This window comes from Hirundo rustica, chromosome 16 (assembly GCF_015227805.2).
Source record: "Hirundo rustica isolate bHirRus1 chromosome 16, bHirRus1.pri.v3, whole genome shotgun sequence".
NCBI lineage: Eukaryota > Metazoa > Chordata > Aves > Passeriformes > Hirundinidae > Hirundo > Hirundo rustica.
The window spans coordinates 1,420,428-1,439,498 of record NC_053465.1 but is presented as its reverse complement, the minus strand read 5'-3'; the positions used below and the strand labels follow the sequence as shown (position 1 = coordinate 1,439,498).

General features: G+C 50.3%; 1 protein-coding gene across 1 annotated transcript; it reads left to right on the top strand.

The window, feature by feature from the left end:
* The first annotated feature begins 6,816 nt into the window (after nt 1–6,816).
* On the top strand, nt 6,817–15,431 carry ZFP64 (ZFP64 zinc finger protein). Its single transcript, XM_040080371.1, has 6 exons — nt 6,817–6,872; nt 7,688–7,927; nt 9,477–9,638; nt 9,940–10,002; nt 11,061–11,312; nt 13,297–15,431. Exons 1-6 carry the CDS (start codon nt 6,821–6,823, stop codon nt 14,571–14,573), a joined length of 2,046 nt encoding a protein of 681 aa, XP_039936305.1. The 5' UTR covers nt 6,817–6,820; the 3' UTR covers nt 14,574–15,431.
* The last annotated feature ends 3,640 nt before the right edge of the window (nt 15,432–19,071 follow it).

The following is a 19,071-nucleotide window of genomic DNA, read 5'->3' as shown; positions in this document are numbered from 1 at the left end:
CAAACCCCTCCACAATGAATTCCCATTAAACACCCAAGGTGACCCGAAGTGGTCTCCTTCCCCCATCACGGGAACGTGCACACAGACCTGGCGAGGAGCTGGTTTGGGGTGATGGTCACAAAGAGCTGGTGCGTTTAATCGTCCCTGGTTTATCCATCCCAGCTGAGCCAGTGAGAATTCCCTTGGAAGCAGAAGGGTTCTGCCACAGCCCAGCCAGCTCTGGGTGTCCCCAGCCCTTCCACCCAAACTCAACCTCACAAAATTCCATTCCCAGGGCTGTCCCGGGTGGTGGGGCGCAGACAAGGACCTGGGATGGCAGCTGCATCCCGGGAGGAGGTTTGCTCCAGCCTGGCACTGCCAGCTCCCCTCTCCTCCCTTCCCAAAATGCAGGGAAACATTCGCCTCCAAGGAGGGCGAGGTTGTTCATCAGATAATCACACTCAGGTTGTTTTAAACTGAACAACTGCTAAGCCTGCCGTGCGATGAGCGTTTGTTGCTTTGCTTTGCCGAGATATTTTTTCCCGCTGTGAGTGTTCCCAGAAATATCCTTGCAGGATGTGCCTCTCATTTTCCCGAGGATTTTCTGAAGACCCCAGGGAACAGAAGTCTATTACCTGAAGTCACGTTTCTGTCAGAAGATCCAAGCAGGAGACACAAAGGAATTTAAACTTCTTCGGTGTCCTGCTCAACGCAGCTGAGCAAGAATTTACGCTGGCAGCGAAGTTCTCAGGGCTAGGCTGCGCTATTTAAAACGGAACTTCATCCCAACGAGCCCAAAATAAAACAATGTGTGGAAGGCGATTTCAGAGTATCCTCAGCGGTATCAGGGGTTCGGGAGAAGGTGGAAGGAACGCCAAATCCGACCGAAGAGCACCCTCTCCTGGACACGGCGCCCGGCAGGAGCGAAAACCCCGAACTCTGCTGCTCCTGACGGCAAGGGGAGCTGCCGTGGAAAACGCCTCCCATTCCATTTCCCACGGAGAAAAAAACCACAGAAAATAGTCATCCGTCTTTACTTTTCAATGTGCTTTTGTATTGAATGGTGAGAAATTCCCAGAAGCAGGGGCTCACTTTGCTGTAAAGGGAGGTGCTGGCTGTGAAAGGTTCATTTTCAGCACGGGTCTGTGGTTACTGGAAGATCTTTCAGGAGGGTCACTCAGCAAACCGGGGTTAAGCATTTTCTGTATCCAACAGATGCTTCATTTGTATCTGTCTCCAAGATTATCATAAAAATATACCCTTTTCCGATAGAAAAATAGCTACTGGAGATACATTTTTATTTTGTAGTGCTGTATGAGAAAATATCTTTTACGTATCTGATATTCTGCCTTCTCCAGGAAGATGCTCTTCTGTTTCTGACTCTCGATCGAATGGATTTGATGGGGAAGTTTTCAATGCACATTTAAAACCTGCTCTCCGTGAATACTCTGCCACATCCTCTGAAATTCACAGATGAATGAATTTTTACAGGATTCCTGGAAAGCAAACACATCTGACCACGGGGAATATTAGCCTGATAAAGATTTAATTGTAAAATGACAATGAGCAGCAGTTGAAGTTCAGATAGTATTTTCCCAGCTGTCGTTTCTGCGTGCAGACATTATTTTAATAGCAAACCCTCTCATCTTTGTTACCCTTTTCATGATCTTTTCAGCGCCTGAAAAAGTCAAGTACCAATATCTTGCGACACGAACACAAAGCAGAAGCCTTTTTTTCAGAAGGATTATATTTTCATATATATATATATATTTTTTTTTTTTTCCAGTGGGTGACACAGAGTTCAGGAACAGCAGAATTGAGTTGTGATACCAAACCAAAATCCATTACTATTATTATTATTGTTGTTGTTGTTGTTATTGTTATTATTGTTATTATTAATTTATTTCACACCAGGACTGACTAGGTGAATTATCTGCTAAATAAGGACCAGTAAATCAGATTTTTTTAAGCTGGACTATCCCAGGATGCTCTGTACAACAGCAGTGTGTTCACAAAGCTCAGATTAATTTCTGACAAAGAACATGTGCAGTCACACCGTTTCTCTGTGCCATGTCTGAGTAAATTAAAATCTGCACACAAAGAAAGGGTCTCCTATACTTCGTTCATCATTCTTACAGTATCAAATGTCATCTACAGCGGCATAAATAGAGATTCAACTCCTGCTCACCTGGATAATCCCACTAAACTCAGAACAGGACTTTCCCTCCTGTAGCTCCTGTAGCTCCAGTGGTGTGGGACGTGGTATTTAATAACTGATGGATAATTGTGGAGCACAAAGGGAATTCTCTTTTTATCCAGCAGCAGTTCACTGAGCTGAGGCACTCCTGTCAGTCAGAGGCTGGAGAGGGTTGCTCTAACAGCCAAGACATGAGAAGTCCTCCTGCCAGTGTCCAGCGAAACGCCCCCTGTCTCTGACCCCAACAAGGTGTTTCTGGGGCACACTGACAGGCGCTGCTTCTCCTGGAATTCCGCAGCCTTCCGGAAGCACAGACCTCCTGAAGGAGGGCAAGATTTATTGAGCAAAACCGAAGGCAGAAGATTATTTTTTGTAAGCTTGGGAGCGCACGGATTAATAAAACCTCGTTGTCCCGGCTCTTAGGAATTCTATTCTGTCTAAATTTCAGTTTTGTTTTCTCCTCCTTCCCCTCGCCCAGCAGAGCTGAACCTGGGAACAGCATCGCTCAAAGGCTCGTTAGTTTGATGAAGTGGCGAAAGTGACTCCAGCTCCCGTGGGTACTCCCAGCTCCGAAACATTTACACATCCCAAGGGAATTCTGAAAAACACCGCCAAGCCTTTGGGTACTGAATCACCAGCAACTATTTTGAATCTTTAATTTTTTTTTTCTATATTCTTTTCTATGAGGATGTCAGAACTAAAATATGGAATATGCTTTTCCCACTTGGTTCCCATTACTTGTAAAGCATTCAAAAGCTTCCAGAATAAAATTACCTCTATGCCCTGCCAGGGAGCAGGCAGAGCTCCATGGAGTATCAAGGGAGTCCCTCTGCTGGTGTTGCTTTCCATTTTTAACCCAAATATAATCATAAAAATGACTAAATGTGAGACTGGAGCTGTACAGCCTTAGATCCAGCATTTATTTGTTATCATGTTCATCCCAGCGGAGTTCTACTGTACTTTTATATTTATACAAAAAGTGCTGAAATATATTCCATAAATTACGAAGTTCATTTTCAGGTGTGACATATCCATCACCACCATCATCATCATGATGTGAGTTTGTTTTAAAACTTTGCTCATATGAGAGCAGCCAATTTGCATTCAGGAAAAAAAAGAATGTTTGAGGGAGAAATGCAAAGAGATAAGAGATGCAGGAAGCTGAATTCAACCCTGAAATTACATCCCTTACTTTTCCATCCCAAGTGCACATTTTCCATGTGGGAAAGGCACTGAGGCACATTTAACCCCATAAATGCCTGACATTTCCCCTGGGTGGATTCGGCTCTGCGTCCTGACAGTGAAGAATTAAACAACTCAACACAAAAATACATTTCTGTTTTGTTCCAGTATTCGTTTGAGGCTTAATCACAGTTGTCAATGTGCTATTGCAGTGAATAACATTTTCATATTGAGTTATTTTACAGTTCCTACAGCAGTAAGGAATATCTTAGGGTACTAACTGATTGTTTTGGCTTTATTTATTGTACAGGGAAGCAATGGCATTGAAAATATTATATAAACAGCAAATACACTGAACAGCAAAGTCCTTACCCTGCATTATGAATTGAAATGGCATTATTTTAAAACATTTGGGAAAAAATCATCATAATTATATGTTCTCAACACAGAGACAAATTACCTATTATTTTAACATAATTAATTTGAGCTCTGAGCATTTATGTTGCTCTGTGTGTGTCATTATCCATCAAAATGCTAAAAACTGGGGGTTGAATCTTGAAGTTTTTTATCTAAATCTGTCATTTGTTTGTCTCCACCTTCAATACCTGGAAGTTTTAATTACAATTGACATTTCAGCTCGTTGTCTGTCCCCTAGGCCACATTTCCAACCTCATTTGTGAAGATCTTGCATCAGGGCCTTCAAGAGAGAGCTCTCCCTCTTCAGTGACCTCAGGTCTATAACCAAGATTTTGTTCTTTCCCTACAATACAGATGGGTTTTGAGGGTTTTTTTTTTCTTTGCATCTTATTGGTATATGCTGATCATTTATTCATTTATACTGCTGATTGTATTGTATGATGTATTGAATGTATTCTTCTCTTTCTCTTTTAAAGGCACTCTCCTCCGTGTGCTGTGACAGGCAAAGGGAACAATGAATGGTGTATTTCAGGGGTCAGGGTTTGCTCTCCTGGCTGGATGAACAGGTACCTGCACAGGTTTGGGCAGGGTTTTCCCTGAGCTCAGGGTGGGATCCGCTGCTCCTGGGATGCCAGGAGATGGATGGAAGCTCTGCATGAAGGCAAAAGTCCACCCATTCCTCGTTGTCCTGTCTCCAGGAGAGCACTGAGGGCACAGCTGTCCAAACTGTGCCAGGGAACGCCTGTCTCCGAGGCTCTGATGAGCTCTGACTTTTTTATGCCTCCGATTTTATTTTCCCTTGTCTCTCATGATTGACATTTGTCTTTTCCGGGCCTTGTTTGCTTGCACTGCACTCGTGGGGAGCCCGGAGCAGTGCAGTATTTTCATGTCAGCCGGGTTAAGGGTGAGGAACATTACACATGCACTCTGATTTATGCCTCAGAGGCTGCAAATCGTGTCAAGTGTGATCTCAGCACTGCTCTGCTCCATGACTCAAGCGCTTGGTGCAGTGTTACACTCTCAGACATCAATCCTCAGCCAGGCAAGGGAGAACTCCTCCAGAGCATCCATAAAGTCCTGGGCTGGGAGCGTTATTAGTTATTCATGAGATAATAACGGTGTTTGCAACGTTCATGCCAAAGCCAGAATCCCGTAATCACTGAGGCTGGAAAAGAGCCCCAAGCTGTTCCTGATCCCCACCTCGTCCCCAGCACTGAGTGCCACCTGCAGCCCTTCCTGGGACACCTCCAGGGATGGGCACTCCAAACCTCCCTGGGCAGCCCCTGCCAAGGCCTGATCGCCCTTTCCAGCAACAAATTCCTCCTGAAATCCAACCTGAGCCTCCCCTTGCACAACTTTTTATCCCGGTCCTTCCATAATTCTATTTTGCAGGGCCATAGGTCAGCTGTGGACAGCTGTGGCTCTGAAAGCCGCTGCTCTCCCACAGGCACGCAGCAATCTCTTCAATATTTCAAGCTCTGGATTGTGTTGAAGTCGGTGCCAGCGACTGGTTCTTCTCCTTCTGACCATCCCTGTAAAACAAAGCTCAGAGAGAGAGATCTGACAGTCAGAATTCCCTTGGGATACCAAAGGCCTTGACCCTCAGGCGCCTGCCCAGCCACTGCTCTTTCTAGTGCAGGTGCCTCTCTCCCCCTGCTTTTAATGGAGCTGCCACAACCCGAAAAACGTTTTCCAGCACAACCATCACCAAAATTCAAGAATCCCTATGAAAAGCATTAATTTGTCCCCACCTCATCTTCTCCCTGAAGGAAAAGAGGCCGAGAATTCCCAGCTGAGCCGCATTTGCGGCGTGCAGGGAAATTCCGGAGGTGGGAAGCACGGCACCAGAGCAGTCCAGGACCGAGCCCATCCCTCCCCAAGGCCTCCAGCCCTTGCCAGCGCAGGGAACCGAGCAGCGCAGCTTGCTACGGACCGAGTACTTTGTGCAGGACAGCGGGAAGGAGTGATGGAAGGGCTGGAGGGAACTCCTCTTTGCAATGCCACAGCGGCTCAGCTCATCTGAATCTCCTGAATGTCAATTTAACACATCCCGTTAGGAGTGTCTGATTAATAACGGGGCAAATAGCGCACCAGACACATCGGGGGTTCCGGCTGGAGGTGCGGGCAAGGCTCTGGGTTCGGGCTGGAAACCAGGCAGGGCTCTGGGGTTCAGGCTCGGGGCCGGGGAGGGCTCTGCATTAGGTCTGGAGGTACAGGCAGCACTCGGGGTTCAGGCTGGAGGTGCGGGCATGGCTCTGGGGTTCAGGCTGGAGGTACAGGCAGCACTCGGGGTTCAGGCTGGAGTTACGGGTAGCACTCGGGGTTCAGGCTGGAGTTACGGGTAGCACTCGGGGTTCAGGCTGGAGGCACGGACAGCATTCGGGGTTCAGGCTCGGGGCCGGGCATGGCTCTGGGCTCAGGATGGAGGTGCCGGTACGGCTCTGGGGTTCAGGCTGGAGGTGCGGGAATGGCTCTGGGCTCAGGATGGAGGTGCCGGTACGGCTCTGGGTTCAGGCTCGGGGCAGGGCAGGGCTCTGGGCTCAGGCTGGAGGTGCCGGTACGGCTCTGGGTTCAGGCTCGGGGCCGGGCAGGGCTCTGGGCTCAAGCTGGAGGTGCGGGAATGGCTCTGGGTTCAGTCTGGAGGTGCCGGTACGGCTCTGGGTTCAGGCTCGGGGCAGGGCAGGGCTCTGGGCTCAGGCTGGAGGTGCCGGTACGGCTCTGGGTTCAGGCTCGGGGCCGGGCAGGGCTCTGGGCTCAAGCTGGAGGTGCGGGAATGGCTCTGGGGTTCAGGCTGGAGGTGCCGGTACGGCTCTGGGTTCAGGCTCGGGGCCGGGCAGGGCTCGGGCTTTCACCCCGCCGCTCCGCTGCCTCCGGGCCCTGCCTGCCCGGGGCCGCTACCAGCCGGCACCGCCGCAGCTTCGCGGCCGCCACTGAGCATGCTCGGCTGCCGCACATCCGCCGGCGCCCGGCGGCCGAGCAGCGGGAGCGGTGCCGGTGCCGGGTCCCGGCGGGCTGGGCCCCGCAGGAGGCGGCGGCGGGGCCGCCATGAACCGCGGCGGGGCGGCGGCGGCGCCCGCCTTCCCCGGGCCCGTGCAGTGTAAGTGCTGCGCCATGCGCGCTCCGGGGCCCGCGCCGCGCCCGCGCCGGGGAGCCGGGGCCTGGCCGGGCCCCGAAACCTGAGTAGCGCATGAAGCGGGCGGGAGCGGAGCCCGGGAACCTGGCTGGGGGGCGGCGGGGAACCCGGGAATCTGCGTGAGCGCCGCGGGGCCGGGGGGACAGGGCGGCCGGGTGGGGGTCCGTGTGTCCTGAGTGATGGTCCATGTGTCCTGAGTGATGGTCCGTGTGTCCTGAGTGATGCTCCGTGTGTCCTGGGTGATGGTCCGTGTGTCCTGGGTGATGGTCCGTGCGCCCCGGACGGTGCTCCGTGGGTCCCGGGCAGTGATCCATGGATCCCGAGTGATGGTCCGTGCCGTGCCCGGCAGAGGTCCATGGGTCCCGGGCAGTGCTTGCTCTGTGGATGCTGGGCAGTGCTCCGTGGCTCTGGAGTGATGGATGCTCCATGGGCACTGGGCAGTGGTCCATGGATCCTGGGGGATTGTCCGTGGGCATTGGGTGGTGTCCGTGTGTCCCGGGCAGTGACCCGTGGTCACTGGGTGATGTCCGTGGATCCTGGGGGATTATCCACGCTCCATGGGCGCTGCGTTGTGTCCGTGTGTCCCCGGAGGGCTCCGTGCAGCCATGCCGCAGCCGCTGTGCGAGTGCCCCCCGCGGACCCCGAGCCCTCCGGGGATGGGTGCCCTGGGGGTCCCGCGGTGCTCGGGGCGCTGCGGCAGCGGCAGGTCCCTGTGCCACCTGGGGCGGTGTCACCCACCGCCGTCCGCGGGCCGAGCTGAGCGCGCCGTGTCCCCGCAGTCCCCGGCAGCACCACGGTGCTGGTGGAGCTGACGCCCGACATCCACATCTGCGGCATCTGCAAGCAGCAGTTCAACAACCTGGACTCCTTCGTGGGGCACAAGCAGAGCGGCTGCCAGCTCACCAGTGCCGCAGCCGGCGCCACCAGCACCGTCCAGTTCGTGTCCGAGGAGACCGTGCCAAGCACGCAGGCTCAGAGCACAAGCAGGACCATCGCCTCCGAGACACAAACCATCACAGGTACCGAACTTCACAGGTGTGCAAACCCTCATGGGGTGCAAAACTTCACAGGTGTGCAAACCATCACGGGGTGCAAAACTTCACAGGTGTGCAAACCATCATGGGGTGCAAAACTTCACAGGTGTGCAAACCATCACAGGGGTGCAAAACTTCACAGGTGTGCAAACCATCACAGGCGTACAAACCATCACAGATACACAAACCATCACAGGTACCCAACTTCACAGGTACCCAACTTCACAGGTGTACAAACCTTCACGTGTGCACAAGCCATCACAGATACACAAATTATCACAGATACACAAACCATCACAGGTACCAAACTTCGCAGGTACCCAAACTCGTCACAGGTACCCAGCCATCACAGGCACCACCCTGTCCCCTGCCAGGTGCTAGCCCTCTGTCCCTGTGTCCCCATCACCCAGCTGAAATAACAGTTTTCACATCAGTTGTCATGTAACCAAGGAAATGAAACAGTGCTGTGCTGCCTTCTTGGGTTTGTCATAACCGTAGTTGCTTAATTTGCTAATTGAGATACAAGTTCTCTCAGAGAATTGCTCAAGTCTGTTGTGTTGTTGGAACCAGCTTGTGCCGATTAATTAAAATTGTCGATACTTACGAAAAATACTGAAATTACTATGCATTTTAATTTTTTTAAGAGTTCTCTAGATGGAAAACAGACACAGAATTAGTCAGGCACCCATCCAGACCTTTTTATGTGAGAACACTGCATTCCCTAACATTGCTCCCACAACTAATTGGCAGGAAAAATATTACTCAAAATTTCTGCCTATGTGAAGACTTGAGTGAGGTCCCGATCCTGGAGACATTTAAATAAAATTAGGATTTTGTTCCGTATGTGAAGGTTTGCCCTTCTATATATAGTTTTGTTTTATTTTGGTGTAGGACCTTACTAAACCCCAAGTTATTTGACTCTAATTTGGATAGACAGATTAGGGCAGGGAATCTGGAAGAGCAGTGAAACAAACTGAATTCGGGGCCCTCTTCCAGGAATTTTTGTATTATAATCCCTCAACTCTGTGGGTTTTGGGTGAGTCATTTTTCTGCTTCATATTTACAGATCTTTAAAATGAGGACAGTTCTGTCCATTTGCCCTTTTGGGCTATAGTGTTGTTTAATTGATTTAAAAGCTGCTACTTTGGCTGAGATATTTTCACCTGTTATTCTTGTGAGTAACAGCTAAAAACAGTAGAGTTGAAAGAGGCTGAACTTTCTTAACAATTACAAAAATAATTTGTGTGGTGCCTTTTGACAACATTTGCCATATAAATAAGGATTTTTTTTTTTTTTTTTTTTTTTCATTTGGGCTATAACACAGACAAAAACAAACATCTTTATTTGGTATTTGGAAGAGAAAAACCTTTTTCCTCTCTTTCTCCCCCAGGTAAATAGGAACAGGAATGTTGCTGGGAAAAAAAAAAAAAAAAGGCAACAGAATAGACAATTCATGAAACTAGACAATAATTAGATTTTTTATATATCTGATTAGAGAAGTTAATGCTCTCACATGAAGTTTTTTTGTGTTTAGTTTCTGCCCCAGAGTTTGTTTTTGAGCATGGCTACCAAACCTACCTGCCCAGCGAGAGCACGGAGCCTCCAGCTGCTGCCGTCGTCTCTACACCACCAAAAGCAAGGTCCAAGAAATCCTCATCCTCGCTGCCTCTGAAGAAACTCAGCTGCCTGTACCCAGGTGAGAGGGGGATTGTACCTTCTGCCTTTTAACGTGGAGAGCTTTCCTGTCGTGACACTCAGGAGATTTCATACCTGCAGCAGTTCTGCAGTGAGTTGTCTCGAAGGGGAAGCGTTACAAAATTAAATGGCACAGGTGAGCTGGTCACTGTTTTAAGTGGGTAACCAAGATGATTTTCTGTTAACAGTGAATTTTAAAGAAAACGCTGCTGAAAATAAACATGTCCAGAATATGGTAATGCATTTTTATTTTTTTGCTAGATTTTCCTTGAATTTAATGATCTTTGTCTTCCTGTTTTCAGGCTGCCAGTTCAAGACTTCCTATGGAATGAAGGATTTGGAGCGTCATCGGCGAACACACACAGGTTAATGTTCCTATGTTTTCTTTTGGGTCGGTTTCCTCCTTTCAGCTTTTTCACAAAAGCCATTTTCCGAGGAAGCAATGTGTCTATAAACAGGATGTGGACATGTCTGTACTCTCTGGTATTGTCCTGGCCTGTGCCTGAGGAATTGCCTGCTGGGGACGTGCCCTGCTCTGGGCAGCACCAGGCACAGCTGGGACACTGGAGGTTGATTTGAGGCACAGTTTAATTTCTGAGTGCACACCACGTGTTTATCAGGGTGCAGCGTGGTGGGACTGCACACACCTGCTTTGCTCTTTATATTAAAGCAGTTCCATGATTTTAGCTCCCAGTTTTGGAGTTGCAAAGGGAGAAGGCTCCAAAGGCTCTGCTACAGCTGCAGCCTCGTGCCCAGCTCCTACAAACAAGTCCCTGTCCTGGTCAGCATTCAGCCTGTGCTTTCTGCTTTCCCACCACACCCTCCTGGTGCCAAACCCTGAGCTGTGAGTGCTGCTCTGTGGAATCCCTTGAACCTCTCAGGGGAATCCCAAAGGCCTTGCCCTGGAGGAATACACCACAGAGTTTCCACCCAAGCTGAAAGAAGAAGAGGCTTCCCCCATGGTGCTGTGGAACATTGTGTGGTCCACCCCAGGCTGGTTCTCTCCCTATGCCCCTGATTCTCGTGGTTTCTCCTCTCCCTGTGTCCCCACTGGCTGTGGTATCCCTGGTGGCTCCCTCGTGTCCCTTGTAGCTCGCTGCCCTTTGCCCTGCCCTTGTACCACCCCTGTTCCCTCAGACCACTGGTTCCTGACCTCTGTTTATGCCTATGCACAGCCCATGTCCAGGTCTTTTGTCCCTGATCCCCTTCAGCCTGCTGGAATAAACCTTTGCTGGAATTTATCATACCGAAGGCCCTTCTTTCCCCTCTCTGCTGAGCTGGCCGTGGCGCGTGTGATGTCAGGACTTGACTGCTTTGCCTGGACCCTCCCCAGGCGCCGTTCCCACGGGAGAATTTTCCTGATTGGGAAATAGGGGGTGGCAGCTCCACCGTGTAACACCTCACTGCCACGCTGCCGTTGCAGGAGACAAGCCCCACAAGTGCGAGGTGTGTGGCAAGTGCTTCAGCCGCAAGGACAAGCTGAAGATGCACATGCGCTCGCACACGGGCGTGAAGCCCTACAAGTGCAAGCACTGCGAGTACGCGGCGGCCGACAGCAGCAGCCTCAACAAGCACCAGCGCATCCACTCCAACGAGCGCCCCTTCAAGTGCCAGATCTGCCCCTACGCCAGCCGCAACTCCAGCCAGCTCACCGTGCACCTGCGCTCGCACACAGGTGGGGACGGGCTCACAGGTGGGGACGGGCTCACAGCTGGGGAGGGTCACGGGTTACCCAAAAGGGATGCTTTGAGTTCCCAATGAACCCCTTCAAGTGCCAGATCTGCCCCCAAGCCAGCTGCAGCTGTAGCCAGCTCACCGTGCACCTGCGCTCACACACAGGTGGGGACGGGCTCACAGCCGCGCCTGGAAGGGTTGGGGTGTCACGGGTTACCCAGAAGTGGACAGGTTACCCAAAAGGGATGGTTTGAGTTCCCAGTGAGCCCCTTCAAGTGCCAGATCTGCCCCTAAGCCAGCTGCAGCCAGCTCACCGTGCACCTCTGCTCGCACACAGGTGGGGACGGGCTCACAGCCTGGCTGGAAGGGTTGGGGAGAGTCACGGGTTACCCAGAAGTGGACAGGTTACCCAAAAGGGATGGTTTGAGTTCCCAATGAGCCCTTTCAAGTGCCAGATCTGCCCCTAAGCCAGCCTCACCCTGCTGGCACACAGACGGAGTTGTGCCCTTCCAGGCTGGGCAGGTGAGCCTGGGAATGCTCATGGCTCTCTGATATTTCCAGCGGAATTAGATTTCCATTCAGTATTCCAGTAGCTAGGAAGGGAATTTAGGCTAACCTCAGTTTTTGGCACTTCAGTCTTTTGACATCTTGAGCAATCGAATTAAGCAAAAACTCAAACTTTAGTTTTGCTTCTTCTATTTCTCAAATATTTTTTTTTTAAAGGACTTTTTTTGTTGTTTGCTGAAAGGAGGCACAAGAATTCTGAAAGTAATAATTTCATCCTTGTTAGGTTGCAAAGCTGTCATGCACACACCCAGTTTTAGGAGAAAAGTAAGACTGGTATGTAGAATATATTGCTTACTGGAATTAAATTAATAATCCTCCAGAAGGTGAGTGTAATCCCCATTGCTCAGAGCGAGATCATCGCAGAATTACTTGTTGAACTAGTCACTAAACATCAGCTTCCTGTTAATTTGGGTGAAACCACTCTTAGAATTAGTAATCCTATGGTCAGACACAAGTTTTTATCTAAATGCTGGCAGTGTCAGTTAGGGATGGGCAGAAATGTAAAGAAATACAGAGTAGACCGCTGTTTAAAGAAACAGAACCAAAATTTGCTATATTCTTTTTCATAAATTGTGCTACCCTGTATATGAAAATTAAGTCATTGAAATATGAACTGTGCCTTCATCAGCAAAGCAGATAAAAATTCAGTAGCTGAGTGCGCAGCTGAGGCTGTAAAATAAACTAGATGAACAAACAGTGCATCTTCATTAATAAAGTCTGTTTAATACAGATAGTACACCATGCATCTCAATTATTAAACAGATACATGGATTAGCACAGTAGGCCACAACTTGATTTGAAAAATATGCAGCTAAACCTATGACATATGTAGCTGGATAAGCAAATTATGCAAAATTATACAGCTCTCACAAACTCTATAAAATATTAACTTCTAAAATAAATCAGCCATTTGCAGTTTGATTATTAAAGAGGATAAATGCTTGTTGAACTAAATACACTTTCTTCCCCCCCCCCCCCCTTAGAACCTAATAACACAATTCTTGCACTTGTTTAAAGGCTTCATGGTATTTTAGAGAACTATATTTTAAGATTAAAGGAAGAAAAGGGGGTAGTTATTTAGTTAGGTTGAAGAAAAGGGAGTAGTTATTCAGTTAGGTTGAAGAAAAGGGAGTAGTTATTTAGTTAGGTTGCTTTGGATTTCCTTTTAATGGCTTTAGAACAGGCCCACTGGAATCGATTAGGGATTAGCACAGCTCCACCTTAACGTGGTCACGGATGCTGTGAAGCCAGCCTGCAAGTACAGAAAATGCAAAACACTGGGTTTAGATCCAGGTGCGTCAGACCGGGTGATAATTCCGTGTCTCGAGATCTCTCGTGGCTTTGAGAAGGCGTTGGGAGCTCAGGAGGAGGCCGCGCGTCCCGCCGCCCCCCGTGTCACCCGTGCCTTCTGTTGGCAGGAGACGCCCCTTTCCAGTGCCAGATGTGCCCCGCCAAGTTCAAGATCAACTCGGACCTGAAGCGGCACCTGCGGGTGCACTCGGGGGAGAAGCCCTACAAGTGCGAGTTCTGCGAGGTGCGCTGCGCCATGAAGGGCAACCTGAAATCCCACGTGCGCATCAAGCACGGCACGGAGAACACCCTCAAGTGCCCCGAGTGCGACTTCCAGTGCGGCAACAAGACCAGCCTGCGGCACCACATCCGCGGCCACCAGCCCGAGCAGCCCGTGAAGTGCTCCGAGTGCAGCTACTCGTGCTCCAGCAAGGCGGCCCTCAAGGTGCACGAGCGCATCCACGGCAAGGAGCGGCCCTTCAAGTGCGAGTTCTGCAGCTTCGACACCAAGCAGCGCAGCAACCTCACCACCCACGTCCGCAAGGCGCACGGCGACAAGGCCAAGGGCAAGAAGTCGGACGGGAAGGAAGGAGAGAGGCCGAGGCAGGGCGGCTCCAGGCAAGTCGCCAGGCTGGACGCCAAGAAGGCCTTCAAGTGCGACCTGTGCGAGGCGTCCTTCGTGCGGGAGGATTCCCTGCGCAGCCACAAGAAGCAGCACAGCCTGTACGGCGGCTCCAAGAGCGGCGAGCTGGCCGTGCTGCAGCTCCAGATGGACGCCGGCCGCCAGCCCGGCGCTCCCGTCGCCGTCGGCCACCTCCAGGTGCCGCTTCAGGCCGCTCCGGCGGCGTCGCCCTACAGCGAGGGGAGAGTCAAGATCATCGTGGGCCACCAGGTGCCTCAGGCCTCGGTGAACGTGGTGCCGCCCGCCCTGCTGGGCGCGGGGCAGGAGGAGGTGCTGGGCGCCGGCCGGCTGCAGCTGCTGGGCCAGGTGAGCGTGCTGGCCCCGGCGCCGGCCGCGGGGGCCGCGGGGGACGCGGGGGACGCGGGGCCAGAGCCGGCCGTGCTGCTGAGCGCCCCGGAGCAGGGCGAGGGCGGCGCCCTGCACCAGGCCCTGCTCCCCGGGGCCGGCCCCGGCCACGAGCCGCCCGCCGGCCAGGCCTTCATCGCCGGCTCCGGCATCAGCTGCTCCGACCTGGAGGGGCTCAACGCCCTCATCCAGGAGGGAGCCGCCGAGGTGACGGTGGTCAGCGACGGCGGCCAGAGCATCACCGTGTCCGCGGCCGCTCCTCCTCCTCCCATCTTCTCGTCCTCCTCGCACGCCGAGGGCCCCAAGCAGAGCTATTCCATCATCCAGAGCGGGGCTCACGCGGCCCTGCTGTGTCCCGCTGACTCCATCCCCGATTAGGCACCGGGACGGTGCTGAGCCCGGCAGGAGGGCACGGGGCACCACTGAACGCAGGATTTGTCCTCCAGAGCCAAATACCTTCCGCTTCCACGCTGTATTTGTGCACCGAAGCATCTCGTGTGTGAGGAGGAGGATGTGTTTGTATTTCTGTGTCTCTGCTGCATCAGAGGCCCTGATCCTTGTAAAACAGAAGCAGCTGTTGCCGGTGTCCCCAAGCGGTGACATCCCCCCGGCATGGCTCTTGAACTGTGCTGCCTGAGAGAAGGAACCCTCGCCCCGTGCTGAATTACCTCCAGAGCAGCCCTGTTGTTGGATGCACGCACAAAAAGACAATAACCTGAGCCGTTCTGGGGTTTGTTTCACTGAGGTCTCTCAGTTCTGAGCTCTGTCTGCATTCACTGCTCCTGGCTGAGCTCCAAGGAGCCCCCAGTGCTGGCTCTGCTCCAGCCCAGGTGAGGTTTGAGGCGCTGCTCCTCAGTACCTGCAGAAATTGGTAGCACCTGGCACTTGAAATGCTTGTGCAGAGACCTGGTGATTGTTTTCAGAAAGCAAAAGAATGTTATCCCTGTCTCAGTAGTGACTAACTTTGTTAGAACAACACAAATCATCTCTGGCACGGTGGTGGCTGTCAGAGGTGCCTGTGATTGAAAGAGAAAAACAACTGGAAATATATTTTTTACAAACACTGCTTACCTTTTGTTTTTATTTTGATGCTGCCTGCTGGGAGTTGCATGGGTGGTAAAGGTGCATTACGGTTTGGGTCTTCATTTAAAGGAAAAGATTGAATTTAATTTAAAATTTAAAAAAAAATCTTCTTATCCAAGGTCTGTCACTACAGCAGAAATTCAGGTTGGATCACAAGGGGATGGTAATATATTATTATATTTATAATAATATTATATATAATCTATATTTATAATAAATATTATTATATTTATAATTTATTATGGACATTTCTTTGATGAAAGGATTCCAGGCTGTGTTTTGAACTTTACGGTTGCCCGTGCAAAGGTACCACGAACTAAAAGCCGTGAATTTCCCCATCCTCGGTGCTGGAGCTGAGCTCTGCAGGCCGGGTTTTTCCTCAGCTCCCGGTGTTCCCTGTCATCCATAGGTGGTGCCAGAGGCCCAGGGAAGCTTTGGAGCCTGCTCTGGCTCCTGGATGATATTTCCTGTTTAACACTTCCCTGTAAAAACATTTCAAAATTCAGGTTTTTTAGGATGTTACCAAAAGCTCAGCTGTAAAAATCTCCCTGTCACTTAAGAGAAAAAGCTGCAGATCAAAAGAAATGCCCGAAGTTTCCTACGAGAAGCAGATCTGCGGCCGAAACTCAACCTCACGATTTGTGTTGAATTGATAATATTTTTCTCCCTGGTAATTAATTTTAACCCTGTTAAAATTAATTAATTTTACCCTTTTCATAGTTTTAAGGTCAGTAATTTTACCCTGCTCATAGTTCACAGCTGTGGAACTGCCGGGCACTACAAGGATGATAAAACCCGAGGGGTTTTGGCAGAGCTGCTGCTTTGCAGCGCAGTTCATCTGCGCTTGCCCTTGGCCAGCAGCCTCACTCTGAACGAGCCCAGAAAGCCTCCAGAACCTTCTCAAGTAGGAAACGGGTACATTTGTCATAGTGTAAAGCCTCACCTGAGCACTGGGCCTCAGAGATAAACAGGAAAGATAACAAAATGGTGTGAATGAATAGACAGAGCTGAGCGCTGCTGCTTCAGCCTCCTTTGGCTGATTGCATCCTGTGAACATCTAGAGACTTCTTCCTCCACCCCGAGAGAAAAACCAGCTGATAACCGAGGCTGACACGGGGGCCATTTCTTTTCAATTTTCTCTTCCCATATTCTGGCTTGATTTCATTCAGAAATGGTCTGTGAGTTTTGGGGCTGGCAGGGGCAGATTGTTTCCATCCCTGATGTTCACTTAATACACTCTTCACGTTATCAGCAGAACCATCCCAGGAGGGAGCCTGGTAATTCACAACAAGTGTCTCTTGTAGAGCTCTTCTGCTTTTGAGCACAGGGTAAATAAATCCTATTCCTCCCTCCCCAGAGTTCTGCCACGGCCTCAGAGCTCTGGAGCAAGCTGACTCCTTTCGGGACAAAATATTGGGATGGATTTTTGTTCCTGCTGCCTGGAGATCCCCAAGCTCCTCTGGGAAGTGCAGGGCCCAGCAGAGCTCCGTGGTTCCAGTTCTGCTCACACTGCACAGCCATGGCTCCCAGAGGGAAGGGAAAAAGTGGATATCCCACCTAGCACAGAAGGAAAATGTGGGTATCCCACCCCAACACAGAGGGGAAATCTGGGTATCCCACCCAGCACAGAGGGTAAATCTGGATATCCCACCCAGCACAGCCCTGGCTCCCAGAGGGAAGGGTAAATCTGGATATCCCACCCAGCACAGAGGGTAAATCTGGATATCCCACCTAGCACAGAGGGTAAATCTGGATATCCCACCCAGCACAGAGGGTAAATCTGGATATCCCACCTAGCACAGAGGGTAAATCTGGATATCCCACCCAGCACAGAGGGTAAATCTGGATATCCCACCCAGCACAGAGGGTAAATCTGGATATCCCACCCAGCACAGAGGGTAAATCTGGATATCCCACCTAGCACAGAGGGTAAATCTGGATATCCCACCCAGCACAGAGGGTAAATCTGGGTATCCCACCCAGCACAGAGGGTAAATCTGGATATCCCACCCAGCACAGAGGGTAAATCTGGGTATCCCACCCAGCACAGCCCTGGCAGGCTCTGCTCTCTGCGCAGGCTTTTCCCCAGTTTGCCCGTGGGTTCCCAGCTGTGAGTTTATGGTGTCTCACACCCTCCCTGCTCTCTGGGGATGAACTCGTGTCTGCTCAGAGGTCTGAGGTTAAACTGGGCAGGCAGAGGTGCAAAACCTGTGTGCGTTTCCAATAATCCAAGCCCAGCTCTTGGGCCTTCCCAGCCCTTCGGGGTTTGTTGCTGTTCCTGACGCTGCTTTTTAAAGCCAGACCCAGTTCCACATGAGCTGATCCTCCACCAGACCTGCTGAAATGTGCTTTTCTGCTGTGCTTTTGTGAGGCAGGAATACACAACGGGGAAAAAAGCTGAAGGAACATGTGTTTGGACACCTTTAATTGCATTTTGGGCAGGCTGGTTCTGACTGAGCCCCAGCTCGGTGTCCCCAGTGGGGTTTGGACAGCACTGGATTAAACCTTATCAGTGGTGCTGTATCTTTTGCATGGTTTTGATCAAAACTTTGATATTTGTACCAAAATGGGAGATTGCTCAGAAGCAGCCTCAGGTTGTCCCACGCACAGGGGGACTCCTGGATGAGTGGATGGGATCAAGTCCTCACCTCTGATGAGGCCTAAAAGCAGCAGAACTTGGCCCAAAGCTGCCTCCTTTGGGAACTGGGGGAAAACCAAACTTACAACCAAACATGTGGGGCTTGCAATTGAAAAATTGTAGTCATTTCCCAGTCATTTCCCAATCATTGTGGGAATGAGCTATTTATTGCTGCTATCATCTGACTGCCCTGGGAAGTACCTTCTGTTGGGGGGTTTAAAATGTCAGAGACATGCCAAGACATTTTTTTCTCTACAATGAAAAGAACTGGGGAAAGACTTGTGGGTTTTGTTTTGTGTTTTTGTTTTTTTTTTTTTAATTTAGATACCTTTATTTTATTCTGTATTTCTGATTATTTATTTGTGTTTGAAGTCAAAATGTAGTCAGTTGTCCTTTCTGCACTGTGCTGCTCTGGTGACTGCAAAACTATTTTCTGTGTCCTCAATGGCCAGACCTCCATCCTATAATTTCAGGAATATTGACCGGCTACTCTAATGGCTTTTTACATCTCCAGCTGGAAAATCTTTAGCCTTGTTATTTAAATTTTAAGAAGGGAAACCAATATTGTTAGGAGAAGCTGATGTCTCCTGTCACTTACCCAATGACCTTTCATGAGGTGACAAAGGTTTCTATAGTGACCTGAGGAAATGATGTCTCAGGTATCAGCGTGAATTAAAAGTCTGTGGCAGGAAAAGCTTTCTTTTCTCTGTCTCTCAGGTATCCAGTTCTGCCTTTGTCTTTATTCCCGTTGCTGGACGTGGAGAAGGACTCATAAAACATCCAGTGTTTGGTTACAAGGCTGTCTTTAGAGGGTTCACGATATCGTAGGGGAGGAAAAACCTCCATGGCAAAGCAGAGGTGGATTTTTACGAGCTGTGTCCATCAGAGCAACACCCTCCCGTTCTGCTGCTGAGTGCCACTGAGTTCTGTAACCTGTGGGATCAGCCAATTTATCCCACAAGCCTCAGGAGCTGTGTTTGCCTCTCTAAAACCAGGAATTATCATTTACTGCACATTCAGCTTTGCCAGGGGTGTTCAAGTCCCTCGATTCAGACCTTGTGTAAACTTACCTTTAATTCTGAAAGTGAAAGCTCTCGGTTAGTGAGAGTGGCTGCGTTTTGTGGGTAAAAGTTGAACACGACCTGGGAAATAATT

Coding starts and splice junctions, on each gene's coding strand:
- ZFP64 (XM_040080371.1), top strand. CDS start 6,821: ATGAACCGCGGCGGGGCGGCGGCGGCGCCCGCCTTCCCCGGGCCCGTG. Junction 6,873..7,687: donor CTTCCCCGGGCCCGTGCAGT/GTAAGTGCTGCG, acceptor GTGTCCCCGCAG/TCCCCGGCAGCACCACGGTG. Junction 10,003..11,060: donor TCATCGGCGAACACACACAG/GTTAATGTTCCT, acceptor CTGCCGTTGCAG/GAGACAAGCCCCACAAGTGC.